General features: G+C 51.3%; 1 protein-coding gene across 1 annotated transcript in view; it reads left to right on the forward strand.

Annotated features, from left to right (window-relative positions):
* The window catches only part of LOC135533861 (progesterone-induced-blocking factor 1-like), a gene marked incomplete at its 3' end in the record, with an annotated part of 34,462 nt that overhangs the window by 18,770 nt on the left and 1,277 nt on the right, over positions 1–14,415 (forward strand). The window contains exon 6 of the mRNA XM_064961068.1: positions 8,340–8,470. Coding sequence (XP_064817140.1) covers positions 8,340–8,470 — 131 coding nt within the window. The remainder of the gene's footprint in view (positions 1–8,339; positions 8,471–14,415) is intronic.

Here is a 14,415-nt window from a genome sequence, read left to right on the forward strand (position 1 = left end):
ACACACAGGACAGATCTCTGAGGAGGTAACACACAGGACAGATCTCTGAGGAGGTAACACACAGGACAGATCTCTGAGGAGGTAACACACAGGACAGATCTCTGAGGAGGTACACATCACACAGGACAGATCTCTGAGGACAGATCTCTGAGGAGGTAACACACAGGACAGATCTCTGAGGAGGTAACACACAGGACAGATCTCTGAGGAGGTAACACACAGGACAGATCTCTGAGGAGGTAACACACAGGACAGATCTCTGAGGAGGTAACACACAGGACAGATCTCTGAGGAGGTAACACACAGGACAGATCTCTGAGGAGGTAACAACACACAGGACAGATCTCTGAGGAGGTAACACACAGGACAGATCTCTGAGGAGGTAACACACAGGACAGATCTCTGAGGAGGTAACACACAGGACAGATCTCTGAGGAGGTAACACACAGGACAGATCTCTGAGGAGGTAACACACAGGACAGATCTCTGAGGAGGTAACACACAGGACAGATCTCTGAGGAGGTAACACACAGGACAGATCTCTGAGGAGGTAACACACAGGACAGATCTCTGAGGAGGTAACACACAGGACAGATCTCTGAGGAGGTAACACACAGGACAGATCTCTGAGGAGGTAACACACAGGACAGATCTCTGAGGAGGTAACACACAGGACAGATCTCTGAGGAGGTAACACATCACACAGGACAGATCTCTGAGGAGGTAACACACAGGACAGATCTCTGAGGAGGTAACACACAGGACAGATCTCTGAGGAGGTAACACACAGGACAGATCTCTGAGGAGGTAACACACAGGACAGATCTCTGAGGAGGTAACATCACAGGACAGATCTCTGAGGAGGTAACACACAGGACAGATCTCTGAGGAGGTAACACACAGGACAGATCTCTGAGGAGGTAACACACAGGACAGATCTCTGAGGAGGTAACACACAGGACAGATCTCTGAGGAGGTAACACACAGGACAGATCTCTGAGGAGGTAATCACACAGGACAGATCTCTGAGGAGGTAACACACAGGACAGATCTCTGAGGAGGTAACACACAGGACAGATCTCTGAGGAGGTAACACACAGGACAGATCTCTGAGGAGGTAACACACAGGACAGATCTCTGAGGAGGTAACACACAGGACAGATCTCTGAGGAGGTAACACACAGGACAGATCTCTGAGGAGGAGGACAGATCTCTGATCACACAGGACAGATCTCTGAGGAGGTAACACACAGGACAGATCTCTGAGGAGGTAACACACAGGACAGATCTCTGAGGAGGTAACACACAGGACAGATCTCTGAGGAGGTAACACACAGGACAGATCTCTGAGGAGGTAACACACAGGACAGATCTCTGAGGAGGTAACACAGGACAGATCTCAGGACAGATCTCTGAGGAGGTAACACACAGGACAGATCTCTGAGGAGGTAACACACAGGACAGATCTCTGAGGAGGTAACACACAGGACAGATCTCTGAGGAGGTAACACACAGGACAGATCTCTGAGGAGGTAACACACAGGACAGAACACACAGGACAGATCTCTGAGGAGGTAACACACAGGACAGATCTCTGAGGAGGTAACACACAGGACAGATCTCTGAGGAGGTAACACACAGGACAGATCTCTGAGGAGGTAACACACAGGACAGATCTCTGAGGAGGTAACACACAGGACAGATCTCTGAGGGTAACACACAGGACAGATCTCTGAGGAGGTAACACACAGGACAGATCTCTGAGGAGGTAACACACAGGACAGATCTCTGAGGAGGTAACACACAGGACAGATCTCTGAGGAGGTAACACACAGGACAGATCTCTGAGGACACACAGGACAGATCTCTGAGGAGGTAACACACAGGACAGATCTCTGAGGAGGTAACACACAGGACAGATCTCTGAGGAGGTAACACACAGGACAGATCTCTGAGGAGGTAACACACAGGACAGATCTCTGAGGAGGTAACACACAGGACAGATCTCTGAGGAGGTAACACACAGGACAGATCTCTGAGGAGGTAACACACAGGACAGATCTCTGAGGAGGTAACACATCACACAGGACAGATCTCTGAGGAGGTAACACACAGGACAGATCTCTGAGGAGACAGATCTCTGAGGAACACACAGGACAGATCTCTGAGGAGTAACACACAGGACAGATCTCTGAGGAGGTAACACACAGGACAGATCTCTGAGGAGGTAACACACAGGACAGATCTCTGAGGAGGTAACACACAGGACAGATCTCTGAGGAGGTAACAACACACAGGACAGATCTCTGAGGAGGTAACACACAGGACAGATCTCTGAGGAGGTAACACACAGGACAGATCTCTGAGGAGGTACACACAGGACAGATCTCTGAGGAGGTAACACAGGACAGATCTCTAACACACAGGACAGGAGGTAACATCACACAGGACAGATCTCTGAGGAGGTAACACACAGGACAGATCTCTGAGGAGGTAACACACAGGACAGATCTCTGAGGAGGTAACACACAGGACAGATCTCTGAGGAGGTAACACACAGGACAGATCTCTGAGGAGGTAACACACAGGACAGATCTCTGAGGAGGTAGGACAGATCTCTGAGGAGGTAACACACAGGACAGATCTCTGAGGAGGTAACACACAGGACAGATCTCTGAGGAGGTAACACACATGACAGATCTCTGAGGAGGTAACACACAGGACAGATCTCTGAGGAGGTAACGCACACACAGGACAGATCTCTGAGGAGGTAACACACAGGACAGATCTCTGAGGAGGTAATCACACAGGACAGATCTCTGAGGAGGTAACACACAGGACAGATCTCTGAGGAGGTAACACACAGGACAGATCTCTGAGGAGGTAACACACAGGACAGATCTCTGAGGAGGTAACACACAGGACAGATCTCTGAGGAGGTAACACACAGGACAGATCTCTGAGGAGGTAACACATCACACAGGACAGATCTCTGAGGAGGTAACACACACAGGACAGATCTCTGAGGAGGTAACACAGGACAGATCTCTGAGGAGGTAACACACAGGACAGATCTCTGAGGAGGTAACACATCACACAGGACAGATCTCTGAGGAGGTAACACACAGGACAGACCTCTGAGGAGGTAACACACAGGACAGATCTCTGAGGAGGTAACACACAGGACAGATCTCTGAGGAGGTAACACACAGGACAGATCTCTGAGGAGGTAACACACAGGACAGATCTCTGAGGAGGTAACACACAGAGGACAGATCAGGACAGAGGAGGTAACACACAGGACAGATCTCTGAGGAGGTAACACACAGGACAGATCTCTGAGGAGGTAACACACAGGACAGATCTCTGAGGAGGTAACACACAGGACAGATCTCTGAGGAGGTAACACACAGGACAGATCTCTGAGGAGGTAACACACAGGACAGATCTCTGAGGAGGTAACACACAGGACAGATCTCTGAGGAGGTAACACACAGGACAGATCTCTGAGGAGGTAACACACAGGACAGATCTCTGAGGAGGTAACACACAGGACAGATCTCTGAGGAGGTAACACACAGGACAGATCTCTGAGGAGGTAAACACAGGACAGATCTCTGAGGAGGTATCACACAGGACAGATCTCTGAGGAGGTAACACACAGGACAGATCTCTGAGGAGGTAACACACAGGACAGATCTCTGAGGAGGACAGATCTCTGAGGAGGTAACACACAGGACAGATCTCTGAGGAGGTAACACACAGGACAGATCTCTGAGGAGGTAACACACAGGACAGATCTCTGAGGAGGTAACACACAGGACAGATCTCTGAGGAGGTAACACACAGGACAGATCTCTAACACACAGGACAGATCTCTGAGGAGGTAAACACAGGACAGATCTCTGAGGAGGTAATCACACAGGAGATCTCTGAGGAGGTAACACACAGGACAGATCTCTGAGGAGGTAACACACAGGACAGATCTCTGAGGAGGTAACACACAGGACAGATCTCTGAGGACAGGTAACACACAGGACAGATCTCTGAGGAGGTAACACACAGGACAGATCTCTGAGGAGGTAACACACAGGACAGATCTCTGAGGAGGTAACACACAGGACAGATCTCTGAGGAGGTAACACACAGGACAGATCTCTGAGGAGGTAAACACACAGGACAGATCTCTGAGGAGGTAACACACAGGACAGATCTCTGAGGAGGTAACACACAGGACAGATCTCTGAGGAGGTAACACACAGGACAGATCTCTGAGGAGGTAACACACAGGACAGATCTCTGAGGAGGTAACACACAGGACAGATCTCTGAGGAGGTAACACACAGGACAGATCTCTGAGGAGGTAACACACAGGACAGATCTCTGAGGAGGTAACACACAGGACAGATCTCTGAGGAGGTAACACACAGGACAGATCTCTGAGGAGGTAACACACAGGACAGATCTCTGAGGAGGTAACACACAGGACAGATCTCTGAGGAGGTAACACACAGGACAGATCTCTGAGGAGGTAACACACAGGACAGATCTCTGAGGAGGTAACACACAGGACAGATCTCTGAGGAGGTAACACACAGGACAGATCTCTGAGGAGGTAACACACAGGACAGATCTCTGAGGAGGTAACACACAGGACAGATCTCTGAGAGGTAACACACAGGACAGATCTCTGAGGAGGTAACACACAGGACAGATCTCTGAGGAGGTAACACACAGGACAGATCTCTGAGGAGGTAACACACAGGACAGATCTCTGAGGAGGTAACACACAGGACAGATCTCTGAGGAGGTAACACACAGGACAGATCTCTGAGGAGGTAGGTAACACACAGGACAGATCTCTGAGGAGGTAACACACAGGACAGATCTCTGAGGAGGTAACACACAGGACAGATCTCTGAGGAGGTAACACACAGGACAGATCTCTGAGGAGGTAACACACAGGACAGATCTCTGAGGAGGTAACACACAGGACAGATCTCACACAGGACAGATCTCTGAGGAGGTAACACACAGGACAGATCTCTGAGGAGGTAACACACAGGACAGATCTCTGAGGAGGTAACACACAGGACAGATCTCTGAGGAGGTAACACACAGGACAGATCTCTGAGGAGGTAACACACAGGACAGATCTCTGAGGAGGTAACACACAGGACAGATCTCTGAGGAGGTAACACACAGGACAGATCTCTGAGGAGGTAACACACAGGACAGATCTCTGAGGAGGTAACACACAGGACAGATCTCTGAGGAGGTAACACACAGGACAGATCTCTGAGGAGGTAACACACAGGACAGATCTCTGAGGAGGTAACACACAGGACAGATCTCTGAGGAGGTAACACACAGGACAGATCTCTGAGGAGGTAACACACAGGACAGATCTCTGAGGAGGTAACACACAGGACAGACCCACAGTGTAGTAGTAGTATAGACTCCTAACCAAGTGTAGTAGTACAGACTCATAACCCAGTGTAGTAGTACAGACTCCTAACCCACAGTGTAATAGTACAGACTCCTAACCCACAGTGAAGTAGTATAGACTCCTAACCCACATTGTAGTAGTAGACTCCTAACCCACAGTGTAGTAGTAGTAGTACAGACTCCTAACCCAGTGTAGTAGTATAGACTCCTAACCAGGTGTAGTAGTACAGACTCATAACCCAGTGTAGTAGTAGTATAGACTCCTAACCCAGTGTAGTAGTAGTAGTACAGACTCCTAACCCACAGTGAAGTAGTATAGACTCCTAACCCACAGTGAAGTAGTATAGACTCCTAACCCACAGTGTAGTAGTAGTACAGACTCCTAACCCACAGTGTAGTAGTAGTACAGACTCATAACCCAGTGTAGTAGTACAGACTCCTAACCCAGTGTAGTAGTACAGACTCCTAACCCACAGTGTAATAGTAGTACAGACTCCTAACCCAGTATAGTAGTAGTAGTACAGACTCCTAACCCACAGTGTAGTAGTAGTACAGACTCCTAACCCACAGTGTAGTAGTAGTAGTACAGATTCATAACCCAGTGTAGTAGTAGACTCCTAACCCACAGTGTAGTAGTAGTACAGACTCCTAACCCACAGTGTAGTAGTAGTAGTACAGACTCCTAACCCACAGTGTAGTAGTAGTACAGACTCCTAACCCACAGTGTAGTAGTAATAGTACAGACTCATAACCCAGTGTAGTAGTAGTAGTACAGACTCATAACCCAGTGTAGTAGTAGACTCCTAACCCACAGTGTAGTAGTAGTAGTAAAGACTCCTAACCCAGTGTAGTAGTAGTAGTACAGACTCCTAACCCAGTGTAGTAGTATAGACTCCTAACCCACAGTGTAGTAGTAGTACAGACTCCTAACCCACAGTGTAGTAGTAGTACAGACTCATAACCCACAGTGAAGTAGTATAGACTCCTAACCCAGTATAGTAGTACAGCCTCCTAACCCAGTATAGTAGTAGTAGTACAGACTCCTAACCCACAGTGTAGTAGTAGTATAGACTCCTAACCCACAGTGTAGTAGTAGTATAGACTCCTAACCCAGTATAGTAGTAGTAGTACAGACTCCTAACCCAGTATAGTAGTAGTAGTACAGACTCCTAACCCAGTATAGTAGTACAGACTCATAACCCACAGTGAAGTAGTATAGACTCCTAACCCAGTATAGTAGTACAGCCTCCTAACCCAGTATAGTAGTAGTAGTACAGACTCCTAACCCAGTGTAGTAGTAGTATAGACTCCTAACCCAGTATAGTAGTAGTAGTACAGCCTCCTAACCCAGTATAGTAGTAGTAGTACAGACTCATAACCCAGTATAGTAGTATAGACTCCTAACCCACAGTATAGTAGTATAGACTCCTAACCCACAGTGTAGTAGTAGTATAGACTCCTAACCCGGTGTAGTAGTAGTAGTAGTACAGACTCCTAACCCAGTGTAGTAGTACAGACTCCTAACCCAGTGTAGTAGTACAGACTCCTAACCCAGTGTAGTAGTACAGACTCCTAACCCACAGTGTAATAGACTCCTAACCCACAGTGTAATAGACTCCTAACCCACAGTGTAGTAGACTCCTAACCCACAGTGTAGTAGACTCCTAACCCACAGTGTAGTAGACTCTAACCCACAGTGTAGTAGACTCCCTAACCCACAGTGTAGTAGACTCCTAACCCACAGTGTAATAGACTCCTAACCCACAGTGTAGTAGACTCCTAACCCACAGTGTAGTAGACTCTAACCCACAGTGTAGTAGACTCCTAACCCACAGTGTAGTAGACTCTAACCCACAGTGTAATAGACTCCTAACCCACAGTGTAGTAGACTCCTAACCCACAGTGTAATAGACTCCTAACCCACAGTGTAGTAGACTCCTAACCCACAGTGTAGTAGACTCCTAACCCACAGTGTAATAGACTCCTAACCCACAGTGTAGTAGACTCCTAACCCACAGTGTAATAGACTCTAACCCACAGTGTAATAGACTCCTAACCCACAGTGTAGTAGACTCCTAACCCACAGTGTAGTAGACTCCTAACCCACAGTGTAGTAGTAGTTCAGACTCCTAACCCACAGTGTAGTAGACTCCTAACCCACAGTGTAATAGACTCCTAACCCACAGTGTAATAGACTCCTAACCCACAGTGTAGTAGACTCCTAACCCACAGTGTAATAGACTCCTAACCCACAGTGTAGTAGACTCTAACCCACAGTGTAATAGACTCTAACCCACAGTGTAGTAGACTCCTAACCCACAGTGTAATAGACTCCTAACCCACAGTGTAATAGACTCTAACCCACAGTGTAGTAGTAGTATAGACTCCTAACCCACAGTGTAATAGACTCCTAACCCACAGTGTAGTAGTAGTATAGACTCCTAACCCACAGTGTAGTAGACTCCTAACCCACAGTGTAATAGACTCCTAACCCACAGTGTAATAGACTCCTAACCCACAGTGTAATAGACTCCTAACCCACAGTGTAGTAGACTCCTAACCCACAGTGTAGTAGACTCCTAACCCACAGTGTAGTAGACTCCTAACCCACAGTGTAGTAGACTCCTAACCCACAGTGTAGTAGACTCCTAACTAACACGTGAGGTCTCACCCACACTGTCCTTACCACACCTTCCTGCCACAGTGTTCGACATCATGTTGGAAGGGTTGCCAACATGAAATATATTCCACCTGAAAGGTGTGTTTTTTTAGAGGGCCCTCCCAATCAAAGGCAAAGTCAGTGACTGTAGCGTGAAGCAACAAACGGGTTCAACAAGTGTGTGTGTGTGTGTGTGTGTGTGTGTGTGTGTGTGTGTGTGTGTGTGTCCTAGCTGGAAGCAGCTAACCGTCTCCTACAGCAGGCCCAGCAGCCCTACAGTTACCTGATCGACATGGTGAGACAGAGGGACACACAGATACTGTCCCTCAGAGAACGCATCACACAGCTGGAGGAGGACACCAGGTACAGTCCACTGTCTCCTCCTTCCAGTCTCCCCCTCCAGTCTCCTCCTATCAGTCTCTCCCTCCAGTCTCCCCCTATCAGTCTCCCCCTCCAGTCTCCTCCTATCAGTCTCCCCCTCCAGTCTCCCCCTATCAGTCTCCCCCTATCAGTCTCCCCCTATCAGTCTCCTCTATCAGTCTCCTCCCTCCAGTCTCCCCCTCCAGTCTCCCCCTATCAGTCTCCTCCTTCCAGTCTCTCCCTATCAGTCTCCTCCTTCCAGTCTCTCCCTATCAGTCTCTCCCTATCAGTCTCCCCCTATCAGTCTCCCCCTATCAGTCTCCTCCCTCCAGTCTCCCCCTCCAGTCTCCTCCTTCCAGTCTCCCCCTATCAGTCTCTCCCTATCAGTCTCCCCCTATCAGTCTCCCCCTATCAGTCTCCCCCTATCAGTCTCCCCCTATCAGTCTCCCCTATCAGTCTCCCCCTATCAGTCTCCCCCTATCAGTCTCCCCCTATCAGTCTCTCCCTATCAGTCTCCCCCTATCAGTCTCCCCTATCAGTCTCCCCTATCAGTCTCCTCCCTATCAGTCTCCTCCTATCAGTCTCCTCCTATCAGTCTCCCCCTATCAGTCTCCCCCTATCAGTCTCCCCCTATCAGTCTCCCCCTATCAGTCTCTCCCTATCAGTCTCCTCCTTCCAGTCTCTCCCTATCGGTCTCCTCCTTCCAGTCTCCCCCTATCAGTCTCCTCCTATCAGTCTCTCCCTATCAGTCTCCTCCTTCCAGTCTCTCCCTATCGGTCTCCTCCTTCCAGTCTCCCCCTATCAGTCTCCCCCTATCAGTCTCCCCCTATCAGTCTCCTCCTTCCAGTCTCTCCCTATCAGTCTCCCCCTATCAGTCTCCTCCTATCAGTCTCCTCCTTCCAGTCTCCTCCTATCAGTCTCCTCCTATCAGTCTCCTCCTATCAGTCTCCCCCTATCAGTCTCCTCCTATCAGTCTCCTCCTTCCAGTCTCTCCCTATCAGTCTCCTCCTATCAGTCTCCTCCTATCAGTCTCCTCCTATCAGTCTCCCCCTATCAGTCTCCTCCTTCCAGTCTCTCCCTATCAGTCTCCTCCTATCAGTCTCTCCCTATCAGTCTCCTCCTATCAGTCTCCTCCTATCAGTCTCCCCCTATCAGTCTCCTCCTTCCAGTCTCTCCCTATCAGTCTCCTCCTTCCAGTCTCTCCCTATCAGTCTCCTCCTATCAGTCTCCTCCTATCAGTCTCCCCCTATCAGTCTCCTCCTTCCAGTCTCTCCCTATCAGTCTCCTCCTTCCAGTCTCTCCCTATCAGTCTCCTCCTATCAGTCTCTCCCTATCAGTCTCCCCCTATCAGTCTCCTCCTTCCAGTCTCCCCCTATCAGTCTCCCCCTATCAGTCTCCTCCTTCCAGTCTCCCCCTATCAGTCTCCCCCTATCAGTCTCCCCCCTCCAGTCTCCTCCTTCCAGTCTCCCCCTCCAGTCTCCTCCCTCCAGTTTCCCCCTCCAGTCTCCTCCTTCAGTCTCCCCCTATCAGTCTCTCCCTATCAGTCTCCTCCTATCAGTCTCCTCCTTCCAGTCTCTCCCTATCAGTCTCCTCCTATCAGTCTCCCCCTATCAGTCTCCTCCTTCCAGTCTCCCCCTATCAGTCTCCCCCTATCAGTCTCCTCCTTCCAGTCTCCCCCTATCAGTCTCCCCCTATCAGTCTCCTCCTATCAGTCTCCCCCTCCAGTCTCCTCCTTCCAGTCTCCCCCTCCAGTCTCCTCCCTCCAGTTTCCCCCTCCAGTCTCCTCCTTCCAGTCTCTCCCTATCAGTCTCCTCCTATCAGTCTCCCCCTATCAGTCTCCTCCTTCCAGTCTCCTCCTATCAGTCTCCTCCTTCCAGTCTCCCCCTATCAGTCTCCCCCTATCAGTCTCTCCCTATCAGTCTCCTCCTATCAGTCTCCTCCTATCAGTCTCTCCCTATCAGTCTCTCTCTATCAGTCTCCTCCTATCAGTCTCCCCCTATCAGTCTCCCCCCTCCAGTCTCCTCCTTCCAGTCTCCCCCTCCAGTCTCCTCCCTCCAGTTTCCCCCTCCAGTCTCCTCCTTCAGTCTCTCCCTATCAGTCTCCTCCTATCAGTCTCCCCCTATCAGTCTCCTCCTTCCAGTCTCCCCCTATCAGTCTCCCCCTATCAGTCTCCTCCTATCAGTCTCCCCCTATCAGTCTCCCCCTATCAGTCTCCCCCTATCAGTCTCCCCCTATCAGTCTCCCCCTCCAGTCTCCTCCTTCCAGTCTCCCCTCCAGTCTCCTCCCTCCAGTTTCCCCCTCCAGTCTCCTCCTTCCAGTCTCTCCCTATCAGTCTCCTCTATCAGTCTCCCCCTATCAGTCTCCTCCTATCAGTCTCCTCCTATCAGTCTCCTCCTTCCAGTCTCCCCCTATCAGTCTCCTCCTATCAGTCTCCCCCTATCAGTCTCCCCCTATCAGTCTCCTCCTTCCAGTCTCCCCCTATCAGTCTCCTCCTTCCAGTCTCCTCCTTCCAGTCTCCCCCTATCAGTCTCCCCCCCCCAGTCTCCTCCTTCCAGTCTCCCCCTCCAGTCTCCTCCCTCCAGTTTCCCCCTCCAGTCTCCCCCTCCAGTCTCCTCCCTCCAGTTTCCCCCTCCAGTCTCCTCCCTCCAGTTTCCCCCTCCAGTCTCCCCCTCCAGTCTCCTCCCTCCAGTTTCCCCCTCCAGTCTCCCCCTCAGTCCCCCCCCTCCAGTCTCCCCCTCCAGTCTCCTCCTTCCAGTCTCCCCCTCCAGTCTCCCCCTCCAGTCTCCCCTATCAGTCTCCCCCTCCAGTCTCCCCCTATCAGTCTCCTCCTTCCAGTCTCCTCCTTCCAGTCTCCCCCTATCAGTCTCCCCTCCTTCCAGTCTCCCCCTCCAGTCTCCCCCTCCAGTCTCCCCCTATCAGTCTCCCCCTATCAGTCTCCCCTATCAGTCTCCTCCCTCCAGTCTCCCCCTCCAGTCTCCCCCTCCAGTCTCCCCCTCCAGTCTCCCCCTCCAGTCTCCCCCTATCAGTCTCCTCCTTCCAGTCTCCCCCTATCAGTCTCCTCTCAGTCTCCCCTCCAGTCTCCCCCTATCAGTCTCCCCCTATCAGTCTCCCCCTATCAGTCTCTCTCCCTCAGTCTCCCCCTCCAGTCTCCCCCTATCAGTCTCCTCCTCCAGTCTCCCCCTCCAGTCTCCCCCTATCAGTCTCCTCCTTCCAGTCTCCCCTCCAGTCTCCCCCTATCAGTCTCCTCCTTCCAGTCTCCCCCTATCAGTCTCCTCCTCCAGTCTCCCCCTCCAGTCTCCCCCTATCAGTCTCCCCCTATCAGTCTCCCCCTATCAGTCTCCTCCCTCAGTCTCCCCCTCCAGTCTCCCCTATCAGTCTCCTCCTTCCAGTCTCCCCCTCAGTCTCCTCCTTCCAGTCTCCCCCTATCAGTCTCCCCCTATCAGTCTCCTCCTATCAGTCTCCCTATCAGTCTCCCCCTATCAGTCTCCTCCTATCAGTCTCCCCCTATCAGTCTCCCCCTATCAGTCTCCCCCTATCAGTCTCCTCCCTCCAGTCTCCCCCTCCAGTCTCCCCCTATCAGTCTCCCCCTATCAGTCTCCCCCTATCAGTCTCCTCCCTCCAGTCTCCCCCTCAGTCTCCCCCTATCAGTCTCCTCCTTCCAGTCTCCCCTATCAGTCTCTCCCTATCAGTCTCCTCCCTCCAGTCTCCCCCTCCAGTCTCCCCCTATCAGTCTCCTCCTTCCAGTCTCCCCCTATCAGTCTCCCCCTATCAGTCTCCTCCTATCAGTCTCCCCCTATCAGTCTCCCCCTATCAGTCTCCCCCTATCAGTCTCCTCCTATCAGTCTCCCCCTATCAGTCTCCCCCTATCAGTCTCCTCCTATCAGTCTCCTCCTTCCAGTCTCCCCCTATCAGTCTCCTCCTTCCAGTCTCCCCCTATCAGTCTCCTCCTATCAGTCTCCTCCTTCCAGTCTCCCCCTATCAGTCTCCTCCTATCAGTCTCCCCCTATCAGTCTCCCCCTATCAGTCTCCTCCTATCAGTCTCCTCCCTCCAGTCTCCCCCTATCAGTCTCCTCCTATCAGTCTCCCCCTATCAGTCTCCCCCTATCAGTCTCCCCCTATCAGTCTCCTCCCTCCAGTCTCCCCCTCCAGTCTCCCCCTATCAGTCTCCTCCTATCAGTCTCCTCCTTCCAGTCTCCCCCTATCAGTCTCCTCTATCAGTCTCCTCCTTCCAGTCTCCTCCTATCAGTCTCCTCCTATCAGTCTCCCCCTATCAGTCTCCCCCTATCAGTCTCCCCCTATCAGTCTCCTCCCTCCAGTCTCCCCCTCCAGTCTCCCCCTATCAGTCTCCTCCTATCAGTCTCCTCCTTCCAGTCTCCCCCTATCAGTCTCCTCCTATCAGTCTCCTCCTTCCAGTCTCCTCCTATCAGTCTCCTCCTATCAGTCTCCTCCTTCCAGTCTCTCCCTATCAGTCTCCTCCTTCCAGTCTCCCCCTATCAGTCTCCTCCTATCAGTCTCCCCCTATCAGTCTCCCCCTATCAGTCTCCCCCTATCAGTCTCCCCCTATCAGTCTCCTCCTATCAGTCTCCTCCTTCCAGTCTCCTCCTATCAGTCTCCTCCTATCAGTCTCCTCCTTCCAGTCTCTCCCTATCAGTCTCCTCCTTCCAGTCTCTCCCTATCAGTCTCTCCCTATCAGTCTCCCCCTATCAGTCTCCCCCTATCAGTCTCCTCCTTCCAGTCTCCTCCTATCAGTCTCCTCCTATCAGTCTCCTCCTTCCAGTCTCCTCCTATCAGTCTCCTCCTATCAGTCTCCTCCTTCCAGTCTCTCCCTATCAGTCTCCTCCTTCCAGTCTCCCCCTATCAGTCTCCCTCCTATCAGTCTCCCCCTATCAGTCTCCCCCTATCAGTCTCCCCCTATCAGTCTCCCCTATCAGTCTCCTCCCTATCAGTCTCCTCCTTCCAGTCTCCTCCTATCAGTCTCCTCCTATCAGTCTCCTCCTTCCAGTCTCTCCCTATCAGTCTCCTCCTTCCAGTCTCTCCCTATCAGTCTCCCCCTATCAGTCTCCCCTATCAGTCTCCTCCTTCCAGTCTCCCCCTATCAGTCTCCCCCTATCAGTCTCCTCCTATCAGTCTCCCCCTATCAGTCTCCCCCTATCAGTCTCCCCCTATCAGTCTCCTCCCTATCAGTCTCCTCCTTCAGTCTCCTCCTATCAGTCTCCTCCTATCAGTCTCCTCCTTCCAGTCTCTCCCTATCAGTCTCCTCCTTCCAGTCTCTCCCTATCAGTCTCCCCCTATCAGTCTCCCCCTATCAGTCTCCTCCTTCCAGTCTCCCCCTATCAGTCTCCCCCTATCAGTCTCCTCCTATCAGTCTCCCCCTATCAGTCTCCCCCTATCAGTCTCCCCCTATCAGTCTCCTCCCTCCAGTCTCCCCTTCCAGTCTCCCCCTATCAGTCTCCCCCTATCAGTCTCCTCCTATCAGTCTCCCCCTATCAGCCTCCCCCTATCAGTCTCCTCCTATCAGTCTCCCCCTATCAGTCTCCCCCTATCAGTAGGGCTCTGGTCTAAAGTAGTGCACTATATAGGGCTCTGGTCTAAAGTAGTGCACTATATAGGGCTCTGGTCTAAAGTAGTGCCCTATATAGGGCTCTGGTCTAAAGTAGTGCACTATATAGGGCTCTGGTCTAAAGTAGTGCCCTATATAGGGCTCTGGTCCTAAAGTAGTGCACTATATAGGGCTCTGGTCTAAAGTAGTGCACTATATAGGGCTCTGGTCTAAAGTAGTGCACTATATAGGGCTCTGGTCTAAAGTAGTGCCCTATATAGGGCTCTGGTCTAAAGTAGTGCACTATATAGGGCTCTGGTCTAAAGTAGTGCACTATATAGGGCTCTGGTCTAAAGTAGTGCACTAAATAGGGCTCTGGTCTAAAGTAGTGCACTATATAGAGACTCTG

The sequence above is a fragment of the Oncorhynchus masou genome, unplaced genomic scaffold, assembly GCF_036934945.1.
Source record: "Oncorhynchus masou masou isolate Uvic2021 unplaced genomic scaffold, UVic_Omas_1.1 unplaced_scaffold_2739, whole genome shotgun sequence".
In the NCBI taxonomy this organism is placed as follows: Eukaryota; Metazoa; Chordata; class Actinopteri; order Salmoniformes; family Salmonidae; genus Oncorhynchus; species Oncorhynchus masou.